Below are 20331 nucleotides of genomic sequence, written 5' to 3'. Positions count from 1 at the left end.
GAGGGAGCGTCATAGCTACGCATGAATGGTAGCAATCGCTTCTTTAGGCATTCTTCACAATATATTTCCTTGTTTACCGTTCCGGTTATGAAAAAGCTCGACCACAGATGCATATTGCCTGTCAAACTGAATATTTTTGGAGAAACTTGGCCTTTTTCTTCGTCTTGCAATGTTTCTCTACGTCGTCCCGTTGCATGGCAGTATAAAAAAATATACCGGGAAGTTGCTTAAAGTCTTCCAGCACTGACGTTTCATCGTCCAATATTACGCAGAAAATTTCGTGAAATATTCATGATACAACTTTCGAGCCCGTGTTCTAGCGGTCACATTCTGTTTATCAGTACGGTTCGGTACATTTTTTACCTTGAAGGACTTTATATCTTGCCTTACTCTTTAGTATGCACGAAAGAAACAGTTTTATTTTTCTCGCCACAGCACGTACCGAAAAAAATCTGATCCCTTTTGCAATATTTGCTTGACCTTTGCGTCCTTCTGATGGTTTCTGATATCCGGTTTTGTTTCGTTCCCAGCTTCCTGGTTATTGTAAAATGTTTATCGAAAGACGTTATGGACAGTGCTTGCAGGCAAACCAAACTTTTTTGCATGTTTTCTTACTGTCAAATCTGGATTTTCATTGCGATCGCACACAATTGCTTTTTATTTATTTATTTATTTATTTATTTATTTATTGTTGTAATATCCATCGGATACAAATTCTACATGGATACATGGTTCACAATCTTTAAAAATAACAACACAAAATAATTATCACAATACATCAAAAACTATTAGTCACAAAACATTATTAAAAACAAAATACACATAATTCAATTAAAAACAAAACTAAAGACTAAGAAAATATAAAAACACAGCAGATCGTTTGACTTTTCTAGCGAAGCGGCTGGATGATTTTCCAAACCCAAAAATATCTTCTACAGCAGTGAATGATCGAATGGCAGCGGTTATCAGTTCTATGAAATCTATGCTGCAGTAGAGTGCCATTCCGCAGGGTACTGTTCGGTGCTCGAAAATTAATTTCGGATCGCAATTCCGGTGCATCAATTTCTCCGTTGCAATAACTACTGTCTGTTGTATTTTACGGCGACGCATATTCTCTTCTTCCGACGCCATCTTCGCTCTAAAAGCTTGTGGTATCACCAAAAATTGACTTTACACAATGAACGGACATACGTAAATCAGTCTACGAAATATTTCACGCGGTAATGAAGTATTTACAGAGATATACGTATTGAGAAGGGTGTAGATTTTATCTTGAACAAGTTTTACTAATTTTTGCAATTTCGAAATAATTATATCATATAGCTGAAGTCTGTCAGTGGATGAGATCGGTGGTCTTGAAATGTGAGCTTTTCAGCAGGCGATTTCGACATTTATTTCTTCACAACAACTATACGTTTAAATGATACTTGAAAATCAGAATACAATTATACGTAATCTTCCAGAAAACCGAACAAACATCACCCATTTGGCATGACCTTTAATTGCAATTCGTGCTAGAATATTTTCTTTCAGGATTTCGTTTTTCTTTTATTTGCAGAAACCGTTTGGCCTGGGAAATTACTCCAATTATTCAAACCAGGAAAAAATCACTACAATTTGAAGATTTCCCGCACTACGAGATAAAATAGTTATAACATAATGGCAAACTCATCTCGCTAGATAGTGGGAAAGTTGAATTATTTATGTAAAAATTCCATCATCAGAGAATCCCATCAATTATGCAAACCCGTTCAAAAACTAACCCAATTTTCAACAAATTGACTTATTCATCTGGTGTCCGCGTGAACTAGCATAAGCCAATTTCCTGCCTTCGATCCCGAAGGCAAACGTGACACAAGGGATAATCTGATGGTTGGCGGGAAAACCCATCCGTAACATTCTACTTCCGCAGTAGTGTTGGATGGGGTGCACATGCTGGTGAGCCAGCAAAGTTTTACTAATTCCTGAGAAGAATTTAGAATTCCTTGTAATGCGGTCCGCTAGTCCCCGAACGTCTGTGTTATGCAAAACACGTCTGTGATCCCAGCCCTGTACGTTTAGTCTTCATATTTAGCACCATTCAGCGTAGTCTGCGAGAAGTGTTTCCCCCTTGGAGCCGAGGACTCGGTGGCTTTAAAGGAAAACACTCAGTGGGAAATCTTCCGACGATGCGGACGAAAAGGAATCAACGTTGAGGATAGGGATGGAAAGTGGTTTCCTGTTCGGTCGTTGTTCGGAAAATGATTTTCCGTCTACTACAGATACTCATTTCCGACTGACCTATATTGAGAATTCCGACCCCGTGATTATTTCGGGATGCCATTGAATATTCTCCATAAATTGAGATAATCTCGGATGGATGGTTAATTTTGGCTATCGATCTACAGCATTACGCTCAATCAAATTAATAAACTGGGATGGATGTCAGCCAAAAACTGTGTTGTGACTAGTCATTAGCGTATGAAGGATCACTGCTATCGAATTAAATCCGAAATGGTTGTAAACTACCCTAATGTACGTACGTGGATAAGGGTGGTTAAAAAATGCGGATCAATTGAACCATAAATCAGTCAGAAAGAATTTATTTGCACTTTCGCGCCGATAAATCGCACGGCTGGGCAATTACTTTAAATTGCCGGATATCATGGAGTTCGGCGCAAATATGTGTATGGCTGGGTATGTGTATTTGCGCCACCCGGCTGCTGGCGATAAGTGCCCACGTACGCCCGTAGCTAACTTGCGCGAGGATTTATGGCTCGTAGTAACCAAGCAGCAGGTTAGGAACGTATTTGGAGTGTTTTCAACACGTGGGTAAATTTACGGGCACGTAATTTGTGCATCTTCAAGCGGATTTGAACGGAAGTTTTAAAGTATTCACTTTTTGGGAAGATTTTTGTAGTTGAACCTTTTCACTGTATAGGTACAGTAACAAGCTAATCTGTCATTGATTCAAACATCGGGACGGTATTGAATTGAATTGAATCATTTATTTTCAATCTTCGTTAGCGTTATCGGAAAGTGCGACATATTGTTTGATTCAGACGAATCTGCCAGTAACCACTTCTGAAGCCAACATAAAAGTTTAACACAAAAAAGTGAACGGATATGTTCAGTGCGGTCATACATACTTCTTGCTCAATAGACTCAGGTAAACCGCAATGCAATCTCTCGTAGATGGTTTTATTCACACGTCAGTTTTCAAAACCAAGCCACATGGAAGCTTTCTCGTCGCGTATTTGCTCCAATTGCAGTTGAGTTTCTGTTCCCGGCCCCAGCAGACTCCGCACACTCGAGAAACTGAGACGACGAAAGGTTACATTTAGTCGTCATCTGGCCGGCAGTCCATTATAAAGTTTGCTTTCAGTTGGATTTTATTTCACCGCACTAAAGGATGGTGTCAATTCAACAAGTCTTATGTGTTTTTCTTCTTTTTTCCAATCTGCTCATTTCAGACTGAATTGTCACACAACCTGCAGCAGCTCTCGGAGAAAGCCCGATCAACTACAGAATTTATCCAAAGACTGAAAGGAATGAGCGACAAGGTGACGGTAAGTACTCGACACTATGGCAAAATGAAGATTTGTTGACATATCTACTTATTCTTGGTCCCGTAGGTTGATAGCAGTTATTATGGAACTGCTCAACGTTGAGTTGAAGTGGCACTCTGTTTTAATTCAATTAAATTGCAATATTTAGACAAGCATTCTTCTGTTTTTTCTTTCTGTTTATTCAGGAAGTAATGTAACGTACGAATAAATGTGTTTTCATTTTCTACAGGTATTGGATCGAATGGTAACATTGAACATAATTGAGCGCAGTTTGAAAAAAAAATTCGCAGAATTTTTGGAATCCGTACCGTCAGGAGAACGAATTCAAGCGTATTATAAATTCTGTGTAGCTAATGTCTTACACAGGGTAACAAGTGACCAGAAAACCGAAAAAAAATTGGAATGAAAAAAAAAGAGAAAAAACTGGAAATCTTAATGCAAAACTAAAAAAATATTATAATTCCAAATATGAGTAACAATCTTCAGCTTCATGAGTGAAAAGTAGGAGGCAATACATAAATTTGCGTTGAATGAGAACTTCAGTGAAAATGATGAAACATCTTATTGTCCCATACAATTTCTATGTTGAACAATCCATTGGAAATGGATGGGTTATCTTTGCTTCAAATACGGTGTTTATGATAATACGTTCTTTATGGTGGTCTCAGACGGACGATTAGGTGCACCATAATCAGTCGGTGTTGAACAGTCGTTCGCACCGCACGTGTATAGCTCTTGGCTCCTGAAAATTTTATCTGGCTACCTAGAGTTTCATTGATTCAAGGCTTCAGTCTTTTTCTAGGCTACCTGAATCACTAACAGTCTTTTTAAAGACTAACAATTAGTCAGCCTTTCTCAAGGCTATACAAAGAGTGATATTCTAATATAATTAGTCTTTTTCAAGACTAAGAAATTAATCAGCCTTTTTTAAGGCTAGCTATTCTTCGAACTAATTAGTCTTTATTAAGACTACCACAAAATCAGTCTTTATCCAGACTTTTCCAAACTAGGAGTCTAATCGAAGACTAATTTAGCCTAGTTAATTTAATTTCAAATTTCATTCATTTAAAAAATTCCTGCGTCCAACCGGAAAGGCAACAAGCCTAAGGCTAAAAATAATTCAATACGGAATAAATCACAATCCGTTATTCAACATTTTTCTAATAACATTCACGATCTTATAGAATCTGAATGTAAAAATAAAAGACAACGGACGGATTTCCCTTCCGTTGATCGTCTGCCGTCTAACAATATTTACGAGATTCTTCCTGAATCCGATTGTAGCGACATAAAAGAAAATTCTTCAAAAATTCCCAAAATAGACGCTTGTCGTTCTGGAAAGAAACAACAATCTATGCCACCAGTGACGGTGATGATTTCCGACTTTAAAGCATTCCGTACTGAGCTTTCTACTGTTCTCCCGGAAGTAAAAGTCTCATTTCAAATCGGACGAAGAGGAGAATGTCGAGTCTTGGTTGATGGATTGGAAGATTATGAACGTCTTATTCGAGAAACTTCATAAATTTTATTCATATGATATAAAATCAGACTGACTCTTCAAGGCTGTCTTGAATTGCTTATCAAACGATCAAAGTACTGATGAAATTAAAAATGAATTAAAAGAATTGCTTGGTTTTGCCCCTTCCCAAGTAATACTTATGAAAATATAGCGAATGGTACATCTAAACCACGCTCTGGAATTTCCCATGAACTTTACCTAATACACTTCAATCGAAGTGATGTAAACAATTTGAAAACTTTAGAAAAAGTTCGTCTTTAAGATGTTTCATTTCCCACATTAAAATTCATTGGGAACATTATAAACGGCATAATCGTATTGCAAACTTAACGCAATGTCGTCGTTGCCAAGGCTTTGGCCATGGAACCAAAAATTGTCATATGGATATACGGTGTTTGAATTGTGGTAAATCGCATTCGAAAGACGTTTATTTTTTCGAATTTAAAACAAAAAACAGGTACGCCTTCCAAGTCGTCTTCTAACGAAAACAATTTATTGACAGGTAGATCGACCTCGTCATCATCTTCTTCTAATGACAGTTACGCTAGTGTAACAGGTAGACAAATACCTCTTATTTCTTCTAATGTAAATAATCAAAACACAGGAAAACCTTCCAGTTCATCTTCTAACGAAAACAATTTATTAATAGGTAGATCGGCCAAATCATCTGCTACTAATGGCAGTTACACTAGTGTAACAGGTAGAAATCTACCTACCAATATTCCTTCAATGCCATTCGCTTCTTTAAACGAAGTCGATTTAGGCGATATAACTGAAAATAAAATACCTACAAGATCAACTTTTTCAAATGATCATCCGAATGAATTCGACTTTTTGAAGCATTTCAAATCGGATGGCAATTTGCAAATAATATTATAATGAATTTAAAATTTATCAGTGTTGTTAAATAATTATTTGAATATTTTAAATTGGAATGCTCGATCTTTAAAATCGAGTGAAGATGAATTTTATAATTTTCTCAAAGTTCACAAAATTCATATTGCCATTGTGACAGAAACTTTTCTTAAACCAAATGTCAAATTGAAAAGCAATCCACATTATGTGGTTCATCGATTTGACAGGTCCATTTGACATTTTTGTCCAACGGCAAATTAAACATCGAATTTTACCTTCTTTCAATACTAAAGTGATTGAAAGCTTGGGAATCGAAGTTAAAACCATTCATGGAATTTATTTCATCGCTGGAGCATATTTGCCATTCCAATGCACCGGTGAATAATTAAATTTTTTAAAGGCGACTTGCAAAAACTCACAAGATATCGACCGAAATTTTTCGTAATAGGGGACTTAAATGCTAAGCATGTCCAGGTGAATTGTAGACAAAATAACAGTTATGGTAAAATACTTCATAATCAACTCTCAGCTGGTTACTTCACAGTTCTTCATCCCAGTAATTCGACTTGCTTCTCTTCCGTGAAAAATGATAAAGAACGATTATATGCACCATAAAATTCACGAAGTGCTCTATAGAGAGTTCTAATTGAACACTGAATTTGAAAAAAAAATTCCACGATTCGGGATCGTTGTTCCTGAGTTAAATAGTATATTGCTGTACCGTTTTTTCCCAAAACAATTTCATGGTTCGCATTGCTCTTCGTGTGGGTTCTCTATCCTAGTCGATTAGTTCTAATGTGATAGAATATGATTGAATAATTCATTGAAATCCTGAATGCTATTGGTAGATGATCTGAATCAAAGTCTGTTTGAGTAATTAGCTCACTGCAAATGTGGCATTTATCAGCTAGCATCAGATCAATTGTAGAATTTCTCATAGAAAATAAACTGCGTTTTTTGCAAATATCATTTGACTTATTTGCTCATCAACGCATTGGAATTGTAAACATGCCGCATTTTAAAAATGGGTCAGGCGCGTTGTATTTTTACACGCTCAATTTTCTCAGAGATGCCCCCATACAAAGTTTCTCGAACTTGATCAATGACCTAACAATAGCTTTCAAACGGGCCTAGACTTGTTAAAATCGGTTCAGCTATCTCCGAGAAACTTGCGCGGTAAAAAACTACACGCGGCACAACGGTTTTTCTATATTTCTCGTATATCTAATGTTTTTAAATTGGATTTTATTGGATGAGAATTTGATTATTTATTGTCTGACAGGACATTGTCTTTCAACATAATCAGAGCATGAATATTTTTATCTGAGGGTTTCGTTTGTTGTACAGCCGTGTTTTAAAGTGAATTACCATAATTTAAACAGCGTTTGTTCATATGACAATTTGTTTTAACATGGCCGAAGCCCTAGCAATATTGCGATAGATACATAGTGTCATCTTGTGTTTATGATCTTCTCATCGAACTGAAATTTCCAATTTCACTTCCGGAAGGAACAAAAAAGCTTAGTACGAAATGATTTGCAAATTGCAATTGCAGGCTTATATTGTTTTTTTTTTTTGCAGGAGAAACCGATATTTGATCAGAGATCCGAATTCCCATAGTTTCATATACTATTCGACACAGCTCGACACGATCAGTAAATGTATGTATGTGAGCCTTTATGGATTCTTTTTCATGGTATTTTTTATACGCTAGATATAATCGTATAGGTGACGCAACCGACAAATAGAACTATTTTCTATCCGCACAATTTCACCAGGATTGACCAACAGGGTTTGGAATATTCATTCACCGGTGAACTCACCACACAAACAAAACGCTAGTGGAAGCAAATATATTCCACATATACACGGAGGGTACATTGTGCTGGTATCAGAGTCTTTATGAAGCACAGAAGCCGTGAATATAATTTTCTCTCTCGTGGTCTGAACGTCGTTCTTCTCACAAACAATTCATTGCAAGTAAACTATCTTCACGGGGCTAGAACGTGATGAAGATTATATATTTAGTTTTCGCTAACAGACTGATGACTGGCTCTCCGAACGCGAACGGCTGCTGATGATGGCTTTATGCCACGAAAACTGTTGCACATCACTTATTTAATTCGTGTCAAGTTACTAGAGGGTAAGAATTCTTAGTTATACTTGAATACTATAAACAGAAGTAGCAGGAGCGAAACAATTAGCAATGGTGATCTCACCAAATACTGCAAACAAACGAACGCTTCGTTTGCTGGCTGTTATAGAGAAACTAGCTTCTGCACTCTTGTTACTTTTGTAAATAAAATTTCTGCTGAATAGCGTTTAATTGGGTTTAATCGAAGTAGTACATGATAGTTAATCAACCAGTAGGATAAAAAATAAGTCTCTTAATCAGTATTCCGCATTGAACATTATTTTCATTGAATTTTCATTGTATACTGCTATGAGCTGTGAGAGCTGTGAAAAACACATTACAGCAAAACCTTTATTCTAATAAACGCTGAACAAATGCTTTCGGACCTCGAAGAAACATGCGACAGTTAAGAGCCAGTCATCAGTCTGGTAGCAAAAACTCAATATATATAATCTTCATCACTTTCTAGCCCCGTGAGAGTAGTTTGCTTGCAATGAATTATGGGGCTAGAGCTTCTCTCTTACCGAGAGAAGGAGAAACAGTAGTAGGGGTGAATATTGTTCGCTCTCTTCCATTTTCGTGCATAGACAGCCATTTCAATAAAGCAACAAAGCTCACGCTTCCTCAAAAGACACATAATTCACAAAACAGGTATATTCATGAATATCATCCGTCAGCGTCTGTCAAAATTAGTTTCTTTACCGGAATGACGGTTCTTATGGAGACATTCACACACATCGTTTGTGTGTGATTACCTCCATAAAAATGCATACAACTGATTTTGACAATGACGGTGACGGAGGTTGACAGTGACGAAAGGTGACGGACCGTCTGAATCGTACTTAATTCCATCAGCTGTAATAGACTGTGTCAGAAAGCGAGACGTATTTTGTTATGACTCACGAAAGTCAGGAGAAATTTGCTCGGAGTATTTTGCGATAAAAATAGGGACATTGCATGTCCTCTCATGTACTTACTGAGCTTCAAAGTCCACTGGAAGGAAAAGCATCGTCAAAATATTGTTGCTGCTACGTAAAGTTCTATACTAAAATTAAGTAATCTCTGAACCCATAGGTCGAATCTGTTTTCGCTTAACGCAAGCCCTCTCACAATTTTCTTCATAATGGTTGTCGAGCCGTTTGTTTGAAGTCAGTTTCGTATCTAGTTGCAATGCCATTGAACTGAAATTCGAGTCCGTATCGTTCCAAATGTTGTGTCGGATTTGCTCGTTGATTATTGCAAACTTCACTCAGTTTTGTGAAAATTGTTTGTTTGATAAAACTACTCTGGATCTGTTTGATGTTTTGCCGATGCAAACGAAAACTTGGTAATGTTTTTGACTTTCACGTAAGGAGATGTGTCATATACCATTCGAATCAGTTCGTTGAAGATAATCCGGCTCTAGAAGTATCGGAAATAGTGTTAAAAATTTACACGTTAACTTCTGATACTTTTCGGATCCGCCTCCCGGTTCTGGAACTCTATGCTGATTATTGTTCATAATTCAATCCGTTGCCATGACGTAGAACGGCCATGACAAATACGTAAAAAATCTAAATGTTAGTACTTTCTGTTCATTGCCATACTGATTTTGACTATCCCTGGATTCTGGTTCCGGAATTATCTGAAATAATGAAGCTCACTTTGTTCTCTCAGAAATAGTTTAACCGAACTGAGAACTAATTCAATTTATAGGTTACGCTAGTTTGTGCCCAAACAAACTTTTCTGTTATCTTTCAAGAGTCAAAGTAAAGTATTTTAAAGTATTTCAATACTTTATGAGAAAGGTACAAATTTATGATAGGTTACCAAAAGAACGTGTCCAATTGTTGATGGACTAACATTATGTTATCGGAATTCTTCACGACTTTGCCAAACGAGTCATTTTATAAAAAAGCCGATCATCGAAAGATTCATTCATTAGGGTTTTATTTTGAGATACAATATATGAGAGCATAGTTGCATAGATTCAAAATCATACTACGAATACTTCCGGAGATACAGTTCTTTTAATTTACCCTCGCCACATACCATTTTTTTTGAAGCGCCTAAACTTTGTAACGCGTTTTCTCGAAACACAATTAGAAGAAAACTACCGAATCAATAGGTTAACAAAATTTTCTCGGTTCAATAGATTGATCTTAAGGGTAAAATGAAAATAGATGCATTCGCTTCGAGTTTACGCATTGCTATAATAGAAGTATTGAATAATCGAACTATTTTTTCTGCGGTATTGCTTTTTAGAGCCAAAGCGAAGATATTTCTTTGATTGAAAGTCGAATAATAATCGTTAGAAAACTTAGTGACTCTTGTAATGAAATGAATATTGGTTCAATTGCCCTATTTATTAAAATTGAAAATGTTACTTGAGATACCTCGATAGTTGTCAGATTTGTTTACTGTTTTGAATACTGGAAACAAAAGGAAACAATGAATTTGGAAACGTGTCAGGGTTTAAGGAGATATTGAAAGGACGGTACAGCCCCTTTACTTGTAATTTATTAAAAGATGTTTTTTGTTCAAATGTTGCTTTACAAAATATTTATCCTTTTATCTTCAAAGCAACTATAATATTCACATAAATAAGTTAGTAACAATTTTTACACTGTACAATTGCACGGGGTATGTGGACTCACAACTATAACAAATATTTTCACCGCCAACACGTCGACAAATATGTATATCCTCCCAATTGCAAGTTCCACTACGACACTTCCATCCAAACAATAGTTTTTTCGGTCACGGAAACCTTTAAGAACATTAAACACAAATTTATCCAAACTAAATGATTTTACAATTTTTTAACCCGACCATCGGATTTTCAATGTGAGTGTCGTTCTTTTTACATATGTCACAACTTTTTCAAATGGTAATGAATCGCACCAAAGTTTTCACCAGTTAAAAAAGAGGGCATCGAAAACAATCAGTGCAGTAAAACTTTAATCGAATATTTTTGATGAAAATGAAATTAATGGCCCTTGACTGCCAGTATATCCCTTCTCATTAATTTTACTTTTGTTGCCGAAGCTCCCAGAATTCATCGTCAATTGAATAACCGTACCTAGTCACTTGAAGTTTCGCTTGCTCCGTTTGTAGTGCCAAGTAGTCTACCTGTTTCATTGTCTTCACTGTGGGTAGTGAGCAAGAGCGAATGAATACGCCTAAATCAACTCGATAACTAAAATTCTCTCCGACCATAACGATAAATAGAGGGAACCAATTCGAATGTTTACGTGAACCTCACTTGAAGGCCGCTCTCCCATTTAATTGTAAAAGATATATTGTTACTTCAAGAGATAAACTGACGGTGGTTAAACTGAGCTTCAGTAGAAAGAGAAACGAATGAAGGACGGGATGATTACCATTCGGTTCGATTGCGAAGGGTGTTTGTTAGAATGTGAAGTTTACTGCAGTAGAGTGTGCAAACATTCGATTTCAATTGAATTGAATGAAGTTTTACTGCTAGAAAATCACCAGGACTGTCCCCCAATATTCTGTATTTAGTGTATTTTAGACTTTTAACTCACGAAATCAATCTGAAACGAAAAATTCTATATCATTGATATATTTGAATCTAAAATCTTCTGGAATATATGGAGCACATAAATTCGAGAGTCTCTTGACAATAACCAACTTTAATTTTATAGCCAGACAGGATAGGCTAGTTTGAATGACCATAGCCGATTGGAATTAATGTAGCATACTATTTTTTATTTCTTTTAGGAATCCTGCATAGAGTTCGAGCGACTAGTGACATCGCAATGCGAAGCACTGATAGAAGCCATTCACAGGCGGAGAGAAGTCCTGCTGGAAGCTATTCGGCAAGATAAAGACACCAAAATACGAACGTTAAAGGTACGGTAGAATGATACAACCATCATCAGCTTTCCCCATTGAATCTAATATGTATACTTTATTCTATCTATCAGGATCAACAGGCGAGTTGTACTGGAAAGCTACAACAAACCACTGGATTAATACAGTTCTGCATCGAGGCGTTGAAAGAGACTGATAGTGCGGCATTTTTACAGGTTGGTAGTTCAATTTAACTTCGCCTGATTGCTTCGCATTTGTTTTGTGTGACCTTTCCGGTGTTCTATCGGAGTAAGCCGTAACCATTCCGGTTGGGACAGAGCTGGTTGTGGTCAGGTGGAGCGTGTGATAAGCTTCATTCAACTTCACGGGGGTTATGCTCGGTTCGACAATAAGGAACGGGCAAAAACGGGAAATGTTATTTTTTCTTTTCCTGCTGTTCCGCCGATCCACGGGGACCTGGAATAAAAACATACGATAATGGCCTCGACAAAGCAGGAATGCCATCATTTATCACTTCGAAACACACCGTCGCTGGTGAAAGCCGAGGCATCACTGCAAAAAGGAGTGTTCTTCCAAATGGAAATTTGGATTCTATTAGCAATTTTAGGTTTTTATTTGGGGTATTTCTTATTTAAATGTGGTAGTTCTGTGATGCATGCTAGGTTTTTACTAGTGGCTGAGTCAATTTACTATATTACCTACGATGGAATGTGTCACATCTAGTTAGACAAATGTATTGTTATTGTATACTGTGCTTCACATTTCTACCACTTCAATGCGTTCAACTTGCATTGAGTCCTGCAACAACAAAATTCAGCTTAGAAAGATTTACCACCTGTAAAATAAATAACTTAAAACGGTCGCACAATTGTTGGAACAATTATGAATAACAATATTTTATGACGAATTAGTGATGCCAGTTTGGATTGTTTTGTTTGAATATAGCACAAAGGCATTTTAACATGATTGTTATGCGAGTTTCGAAATTCAATTGCTCACAACAACGAAGGTGAAATCAATTTCACGGTCTTCGAAAGATATCGATGTATGCAGTTTAAACAAATAGTTGCTGGAACCAGTTCCAAAATGCACATCTTTACTCTAACTTTATCATGTTAGATTTATATCTCTATACTTTCTAGTTAACCAGAAACCGAAACTTACCTATAACAATACTGAAATAAATCAGCTAGACGGTGAAGCACCGACTCGAAAAGATCCAATTTGTCGAAGCAAAACCACCAGGGAGTTTTCGGGAAAGTAGAAGCGCATTTGTTAACATCAAAAACTTTACTGACGGAACTAGTCTGTTTCTTTATTATTTACTTTTGATCTAGGACAGGACCAGACAACTCCCTCCTTTTTCCAGAAAAATATTTCTTTTCTTATTCCGGTTGCTCCTAACAATAACATAATACATTCCTCGCGATCACTGTTGACAGTACAGATAATTATTTCAGATTCAGATTACAGCTTTCTCTTTGTATCATCCAGTGATTGATCCACATTGACAGGACTTAAAAACAACGTTGAACTTAAATCCCATTGAAATAAGTAATTTTAAAAAGATGTTCCGAAAATCAAATTATGCAATATCTAACTACATTGTTACCGACGATACTGACAAAACTTTTTCAACCACCCTGCAGTAATATTAATTTCAACCACTTGTACATGCTTATGTCAATTTCAACCAATCACGAGCTGTTCCGAAACTGTCTCTTGAAGTGGATTAACAATTGTCAGGTCCTGTCCAAGCAAAGACATCATATTAACAACGTATCCAGCTCTCACATTTTCCGAACAAATCATTGGCAACATCCTTTTTTGCGAGCATGTCGCCACCAGGCGAGTCCGCATCGAATCTCATACATAGAAGCAGGGGAGAGAAATATCAAATTCGTGCGCGCCAAAATAGCAGGACTGCGCACTCATTCAATTGCCATGATATGTTGAATGTGATGCCGTGCGATGGCGTTGCTGAACTGAAGATTGGTTTCGCTCCAAGCTGACAGGGTCTGCTCCAAGCCTTCGATAGCCATCGTAAGCCGTGCTGCCAAATTGTTATAATATATAACAGTTACATACTTTATAAACTTAGGGTTAACCCCTAAATGAGTTACAAATTGTTTCTGTATGTTAGGACATATTCAGTAGTTTTCTAGTTCTAGATGCATAATTTATGTCAGTTGTAAAATCTGGAAAAACAGGCAGCCCCAGCAATGTTTTACTCTACTAATACTCTTTTTACTAGTATGCCAGTATAAAATTTGACAGAAGAACTGTTCGAAAAAAAAACTTGAACGGCTTGCCGGGGATACGTTTGTTCCAGTTTCAATTCCATTATAGATCTTCCATATAAAACTTTTAACTGTTGAATTTACAAATACTGTGTAAAAAAGAACACTCATCTTTTCGAGTCGCACGTTAAATCAATAGTGAAAAAAGTTCCCAACACTGAATGGCTTGATATCAACTGAGAAAGGCTGTTTGCGAAGAACAAAGATATTTACGGCCAGTGGTCACATATCGGATCGAATTTTTCCGGTATTTTAGTTTTCTGGTTTTTATTTGATTCTGTTATTACTTTATTACTGTTATCCACGATGATGCTGACGTTGTCATTGCTGAACGAAGATAAATCCTTGAATACAGGATAACTAAATCCATACTGATTTTTGTTCCTTCATTCTTATCATCTATGCTTACCTAGCATAGCAAACGTAAAATCTGCTCTGTTGGATACATAGGCCTAAAAGGTCAGATGAAAATTAAACAAAATACTAGTTTACGTCGAATAATACTTTTTAAGACAATAATGAAACAAGTTATCAGTGTTTTGAATTGAATGAAAACTAGAGCAGTTACCCTGAACATATCTTTTGGACATAACAGATTACAGAGTGCATTTTTTTAGAAAGTAGTTAGTAAATAGATATATCTGTCCGTAAGTTCCTCTCCGTAACATAGCGCTGCAATCCCGGAAATGCAAGACCGATAGTTGTTTCCTGCAATACAGATAATTGTTTTTATATTTGCCAGAATAAATATAATTATTTAGATAAAAATCTTTTACGTTTATCCAATTCGTCTAAGAGTTGTGAGTGTTAAAATGCCATGATCGAGATAGTAAAACATCAAAAGAAACGAAACGATTAGAAAAAATTCCTCTCGAAAGGAGAATGGCAGTTAACATGAAAAAGTACGATCTGTTCTAAATAGGGCTGCTTATCCAAAGACCAGTGTTGCCGAAAGTGATTCTATGGCCATCAACTAACATGACCAAGAGCTCAATTCAGAAGTTTTATTACGTTTTTTTGAATCGTCACTTTATGTAACAGTATGAAACTTTAAACACTTTCCACTTCGTAATTTCGGAACCTGATGTCAAATCCGAAAAGTATTCATAAATTGCAGCTCCTTCCGTTTGAACTAAAATTTGTTATAATTGGTTGAACTATATCTGAAAAAAACGAAATGAGTTTAAATTTGGCGTTTCCGATTCTGGAACCGAAATCCGGGAGCCGATATATCCGAGGTCGGTTCAGGAGGCAGTAACTCAATCGGATTGGTTTTGAGTCTAGCCTGTGATTTTTGAAGCGGATCTCGGATCTACGTTGGATTCAGAAACTGCAGATTCTGTATGCATTCAGTATTTACACCCGAGGACTATAGCTGTTAGGTAAGGTAATGTAAGGTAAGATTCAGTATGGGACCATAACACCCATCATTTGAATCTAAGTTTATCACTTGTTTTATACCAAGCCAGATAAGGAGCTTGTGTGAGTTACCGAGAGTTGCCAAACAAGTTCTCAGTAACGAATATTTGACTTGATTATTCAATATTTATGAACAATGATTGGTATCCAATGTCAAAACTAAAATATAGAATTCAAGATTGCTTAAAGCCATTATATTTTGGCTTTTAAAATATCGACTCATAATATAAATTCATTCTTCCTTTCCCATCATGGGTAATCTGTAGTGAAAAAGTCAAAACATATTCATATGGATTTTTGTGTGTGAACAATATCAGTTTTTCAAATACTTGGTGCTAACGATTGACCAAACGCAGTGAACAATAATGCTCTTTGGTAATTGAATGAATACTTCATTTACTGGCTATAATGGTAGCCGTTTGCATAAGTTTTGTCAAACATGCACTGCCGTGACAAGGCGTACAAATATTCTCTCTGATATGCTAAAAAATTTTCGTTCGGCACAAATATCGCAAATGTTCTTCAGAATTTTAAGAGCATTTTCAAATAAGCGCAAGCTTAACTATACATTTTTTATGGAAATGAATAACTTAATTTAATGTTGTTTTTCGGAAAAAAACATTACGGAAACTTTCAATCGACACTGTATTTGTTTAGTTTTTTTTTAGAATCATGTCTGTTTTTCATTACAACTAATACTGCAATCGATATGAAATCTTTACTTAACTGTATCATGTAGCGTGTCACTTTTGCATTGTCACTGCAAAAAATCTGCAAGGGTGATTGTTCGAACTGTTGACGTAGGACTACACAACTATGATCAAAATCACTGCTAAATTTTGTTTTAAATATTTAAGCAGTAGTTTGTTTTGTTTTATATAAACTTATTTGTATGTATGCGAAATATTTTTTCGAAATAATTGTTTGAGAGTTTTGGAAGCCCATAAGTTTGTGAAGGTGCTGATCACGTTCATCCAGCACTCCATTATCGCCATTATTATCTCACTTTTTAGAATGCTTTTTTCTGTTATACTTTTATATACATTCTGTCAAATTTTGACGCATATCGTACGATTAGTTTTTGTTTGGCGTCTATACAAAGAAGTTGAAAAATTTTCGTGTGGCGATTTTGATAATGGATGAAAATTTAGAACAACGTGCGTGCATCAAATTTTGTTTTGCAAATGGATTGAAATGTTCCGAAACGTTGAAAATGTTAGAAAAGGCCTATGGTAAATCGTGTCTAGGAAAAACACAGGCATACGAGTGGTATAAACGCTTCAAAGGTGGTCGTACAAGCTTAGATCATGATGAGATCCCTGGCCGCCCAACAACATCTGTTACTGAAGAAAACATTGAATCGGCGAAGCAAATCGTGTTGCAAAATCGTTCTGTACCGATTAGAGAGATTGCTGTGTTGTTGGGCATCTCTTATGGATCAGCCGAACACATTTTAACTGATGTTTTGTGTTTGAAACGCGTCGCTTCTCGGCTGGTGCCAAAAAAGATGAATTTCATTCAAAAACAGCGTCGTGTTGATGTGGCCAAAGAGATGATTTCCAACGCAGATAGTGACCCCACATTCATCGAATGCATCATAACTGGTGATGAGGTTTGGATCTATGAATATGACTTCGAAACCGCACAACAATCGACCGAATGGCGCTTCGAAGGCGAGCCGTTGTTCTAAATTTTCATCCATTATAAAAATCGCCACACGAAATTTTTTAACTTCTTTGTATAGACGCCAAACAAAAACTAATCGTACGATATGCGTCAAAATTTGACAGAATGTGTATAAAGTGTTGCCAACGTTGAGAGAATAAAAGTTTACCGATTGGAAAAGCGCGGGAATTTTAAAATGAAAATTCCGGTTCCGGTAAGGTCAGCCTAATTGACTAGAAGAACCAATTGTAGTCATATCTCTATGGAAACAAATCCGACAGAAATACAACACACACCGCGTCACAAGTCTATAGCTTCACTTTTTTTATTTGCCGCCAGATACTGATTTAGGATTTGTATTTTTGTTTCTTTTGCTGTCTATTTGTGTTGTTTTTTGTCGAATGTGTTGACTACACTAATAAAAATCGACACGTTGGACTTATGTTTTTACGCTTAATTTGGCCGCATTTGATGCGACACTTCAATTGCAAGTGTAAATCACTTCAAACCTTTTTCAAATGAAATCACAATAAATTCTATGGATAATACACTTTCATTCCATCAACCAAACCCCAGATTGAATTTAAATGTATGACACTTAATATTCAATTAGCTTGGCACTTACAGTCGAATTGTCAGACAAGTACATATAAACTAGTCGGAATACTTAAAATTTAATAGATTTTACCCATAGTTCTCAAGAAGAATACTTTCTCGTATTGAAATGTCATTTAAAATAAAATGAAATATTTAATCTTATAATTCAATTTTGTAAAAGCATGTCTTTCGTTACCATTGGCAGACACAAATCTCCTGAGAAAACTGAACGATGAATCATCACAATTCCATTACATGAAAATAAAAACATTCAATGCATCATACAAATAAGAATAAAACAATTTTTGGGCATCAGCAAGTGACAGTTTTTCTTTCTTTGCACCATCTTCCTATTGCTGTGGTGCGATTATAATCGTTCTCGCCAATTCAGAGGAAATAAACAAAGAAAAACCGTCACTTGTGTAGAAGTTTTTTAGAAAAACAAATCACTCACGATTTAATGAATGTATGTACTTACGGTGTGATAAATTTCTAAGCTGTGATGGAGAGCTTAATTCAATTTTCGCAGTGAAAATTGTTGCAGCCAATTTGTTCAACCTTTTCGCCTTTCTCATATAGAAAGGCTATGCAATCACTGTGAAAACCGATTTTCTAACCGAGGCCCGGAGGGCCGAATGTCATATACCATTCGACTCAGCTCGACGAACTGAGCAAATGTCTGTGTGTGTGCGCGCGCACGTGTTTGTGTATGTATGTGTGTGTGTAACAAAAATATGCACTCACTTTTCTCGGAGACGACTGAACCTATTTTCACAAACTAAGATTCAAATTAAAGGTCTCATGGTCCCATTTCATCCCAATCCGGTTCCGGAGATATAAGATGATATGGACCAAAAAAATGGAAAAAAATAAGCGCTCACTTTTTTCAGAGATGGCTGAACCAATTTTCATAAACTTACATTCAAATAAAAGGACTAACAGCCTGCTATTTAATTTTATTTGGATCCGACTTCCGGTTCCGGAGTTACATGGTAATATGTGAAAATTAGAGAAAAAGTGTGCACGCATTTTGCTCTGAAACGGCTCAACCGATTTTTAGAAACTAAGATTCAACTGAAAGGTCTTATAGTTTCCTACAAATATCTAGAACATTTCATCCGGATCCGACTTTTGGTTCCTGAACTAAAGCGTGATAAGTGGAAAATTACCAATTTCATTAGTATTTTTTCACAAACGATGGTCATAAATAGGTACAAATCCCATAAAACTGTGTGATAAATTCTTCTAGTTTGCAGAGCTTGTTAGTTTGTGGGCATGAAAACTTAATTCGGCACTACTGGTCCCTCCTTTTCCTGTTTCGAAAGCACCGAAAGTGGTGAAGGAAAACTCCCAAAATAGAACTCACTTCGATTTCTCTGCGATGCTTGAACCAATTTCCCCAATCATGATTTGAATTGAAGCTCATATTATCTATAAAAATACTGTGAATTTTCATCCGGATCCGACCTCCGGTTTCGCAGTTACATGACGATGAGTGTCAAAGTTTTCAAATCGCCATATAAATTGCCAATATGGCGAATACACCGAAAGAAGAAGAAAACACAAAACAAACGATGCGTGCTTTGTTCTATTTCATACACGCTATGAAGGAATCGAAACGGTAACGGTGTTAGAAAAACATTGGGTCCCTGTTGGGGGGACATTAGTCTCTCTGCCCAAAGCGATAATAACCCACCAATCAATAATAAACGGTTCATTTACAAGAGGCAATAGTAAGAAAAAGCGGTGCACTCACCATTTATGTTGTCGTCAGGTTGCCAAAGTTCGCTGCCATCCTGGCCGTCTTACCGCCTGCTCTTGATTCCAACCCGGTCGGAGCGTGTCCGGAATGGGAGTTGATGTCACGTGGTCCGGATCCTGCGGACCTTGTCGCTCTCTCTTCGGCCGCCCTCTGTGATTCCGACAGCACGCCGGAGCAGTGCCAGCCAAGAGTTGCGCTGGACTGTATGAAACACGTTCGACGCGTCCCTCTTCACTCTTCTCCGAAAAAAAAAACACCGCCCGATGTATCACAGGAAGGCTAAGGATGATGGACCACTTCACTCGCGACTCTTCCGCCGTGCTGTCGTGCTTCCGTGAAATCGATTCGCCTCCCGAAATCTCCACCTCGAGCACTTCGTTCCGTTTCGCAAACGTGCGACGCACGAACACGGATTTCTCCGGGTGACGATTATTGGCAGAAACTGGCCTCTCTCCGGTCTAAACGGTTCCAATTACTCCGGGGGCCAAGAAGGGTCCCACGCGGTCTCTCCTTATATTTGCTCACCGACGGGCCTCTGCCCGAACGACACGTCCACCGCGCGCGTGTTCACCCCAAAAACTGACTTGTCATTTTTTCCCTCCGTCCGGCCGGCGTACTCAAAATAATAATCAGTACCGTTTCGCTCTTCAAGCGAGTTTTTTACTGATGTATCTGTTTTAATGCAGAGTGTTTCGTGCACGCTTTACACAAACCCC

General features: G+C 37.0%; 1 protein-coding gene across 2 annotated transcripts in view; it reads left to right on the top strand.

Moving 5' to 3' along the window:
- The window catches only part of LOC131426981 (E3 ubiquitin-protein ligase TRIM9), a 284818-nt gene that overhangs the window by 225520 nt on the left and 38967 nt on the right, over positions 1 to 20331 (top strand). For both annotated transcript variants that reach the window (XM_058589833.1, XM_058589832.1), the window contains exons 2-4: positions 3453 to 3548; positions 11780 to 11911; positions 11986 to 12087. In XM_058589833.1, coding sequence (XP_058445816.1) covers positions 3453 to 3548; positions 11780 to 11911; positions 11986 to 12087 — 330 coding nt within the window. The remainder of the gene's footprint in view (positions 1 to 3452; positions 3549 to 11779; positions 11912 to 11985; positions 12088 to 20331) is intronic.

Source organism: Malaya genurostris, chromosome 2 (genome assembly GCF_030247185.1).
Source record: "Malaya genurostris strain Urasoe2022 chromosome 2, Malgen_1.1, whole genome shotgun sequence".
Lineage (NCBI taxonomy): Eukaryota > Metazoa > Arthropoda > Insecta > Diptera > Culicidae > Malaya > Malaya genurostris.
The sequence above is the reverse complement of the archived record's forward strand: the minus strand, read 5'-3'. Positions and strand labels throughout refer to the sequence as shown.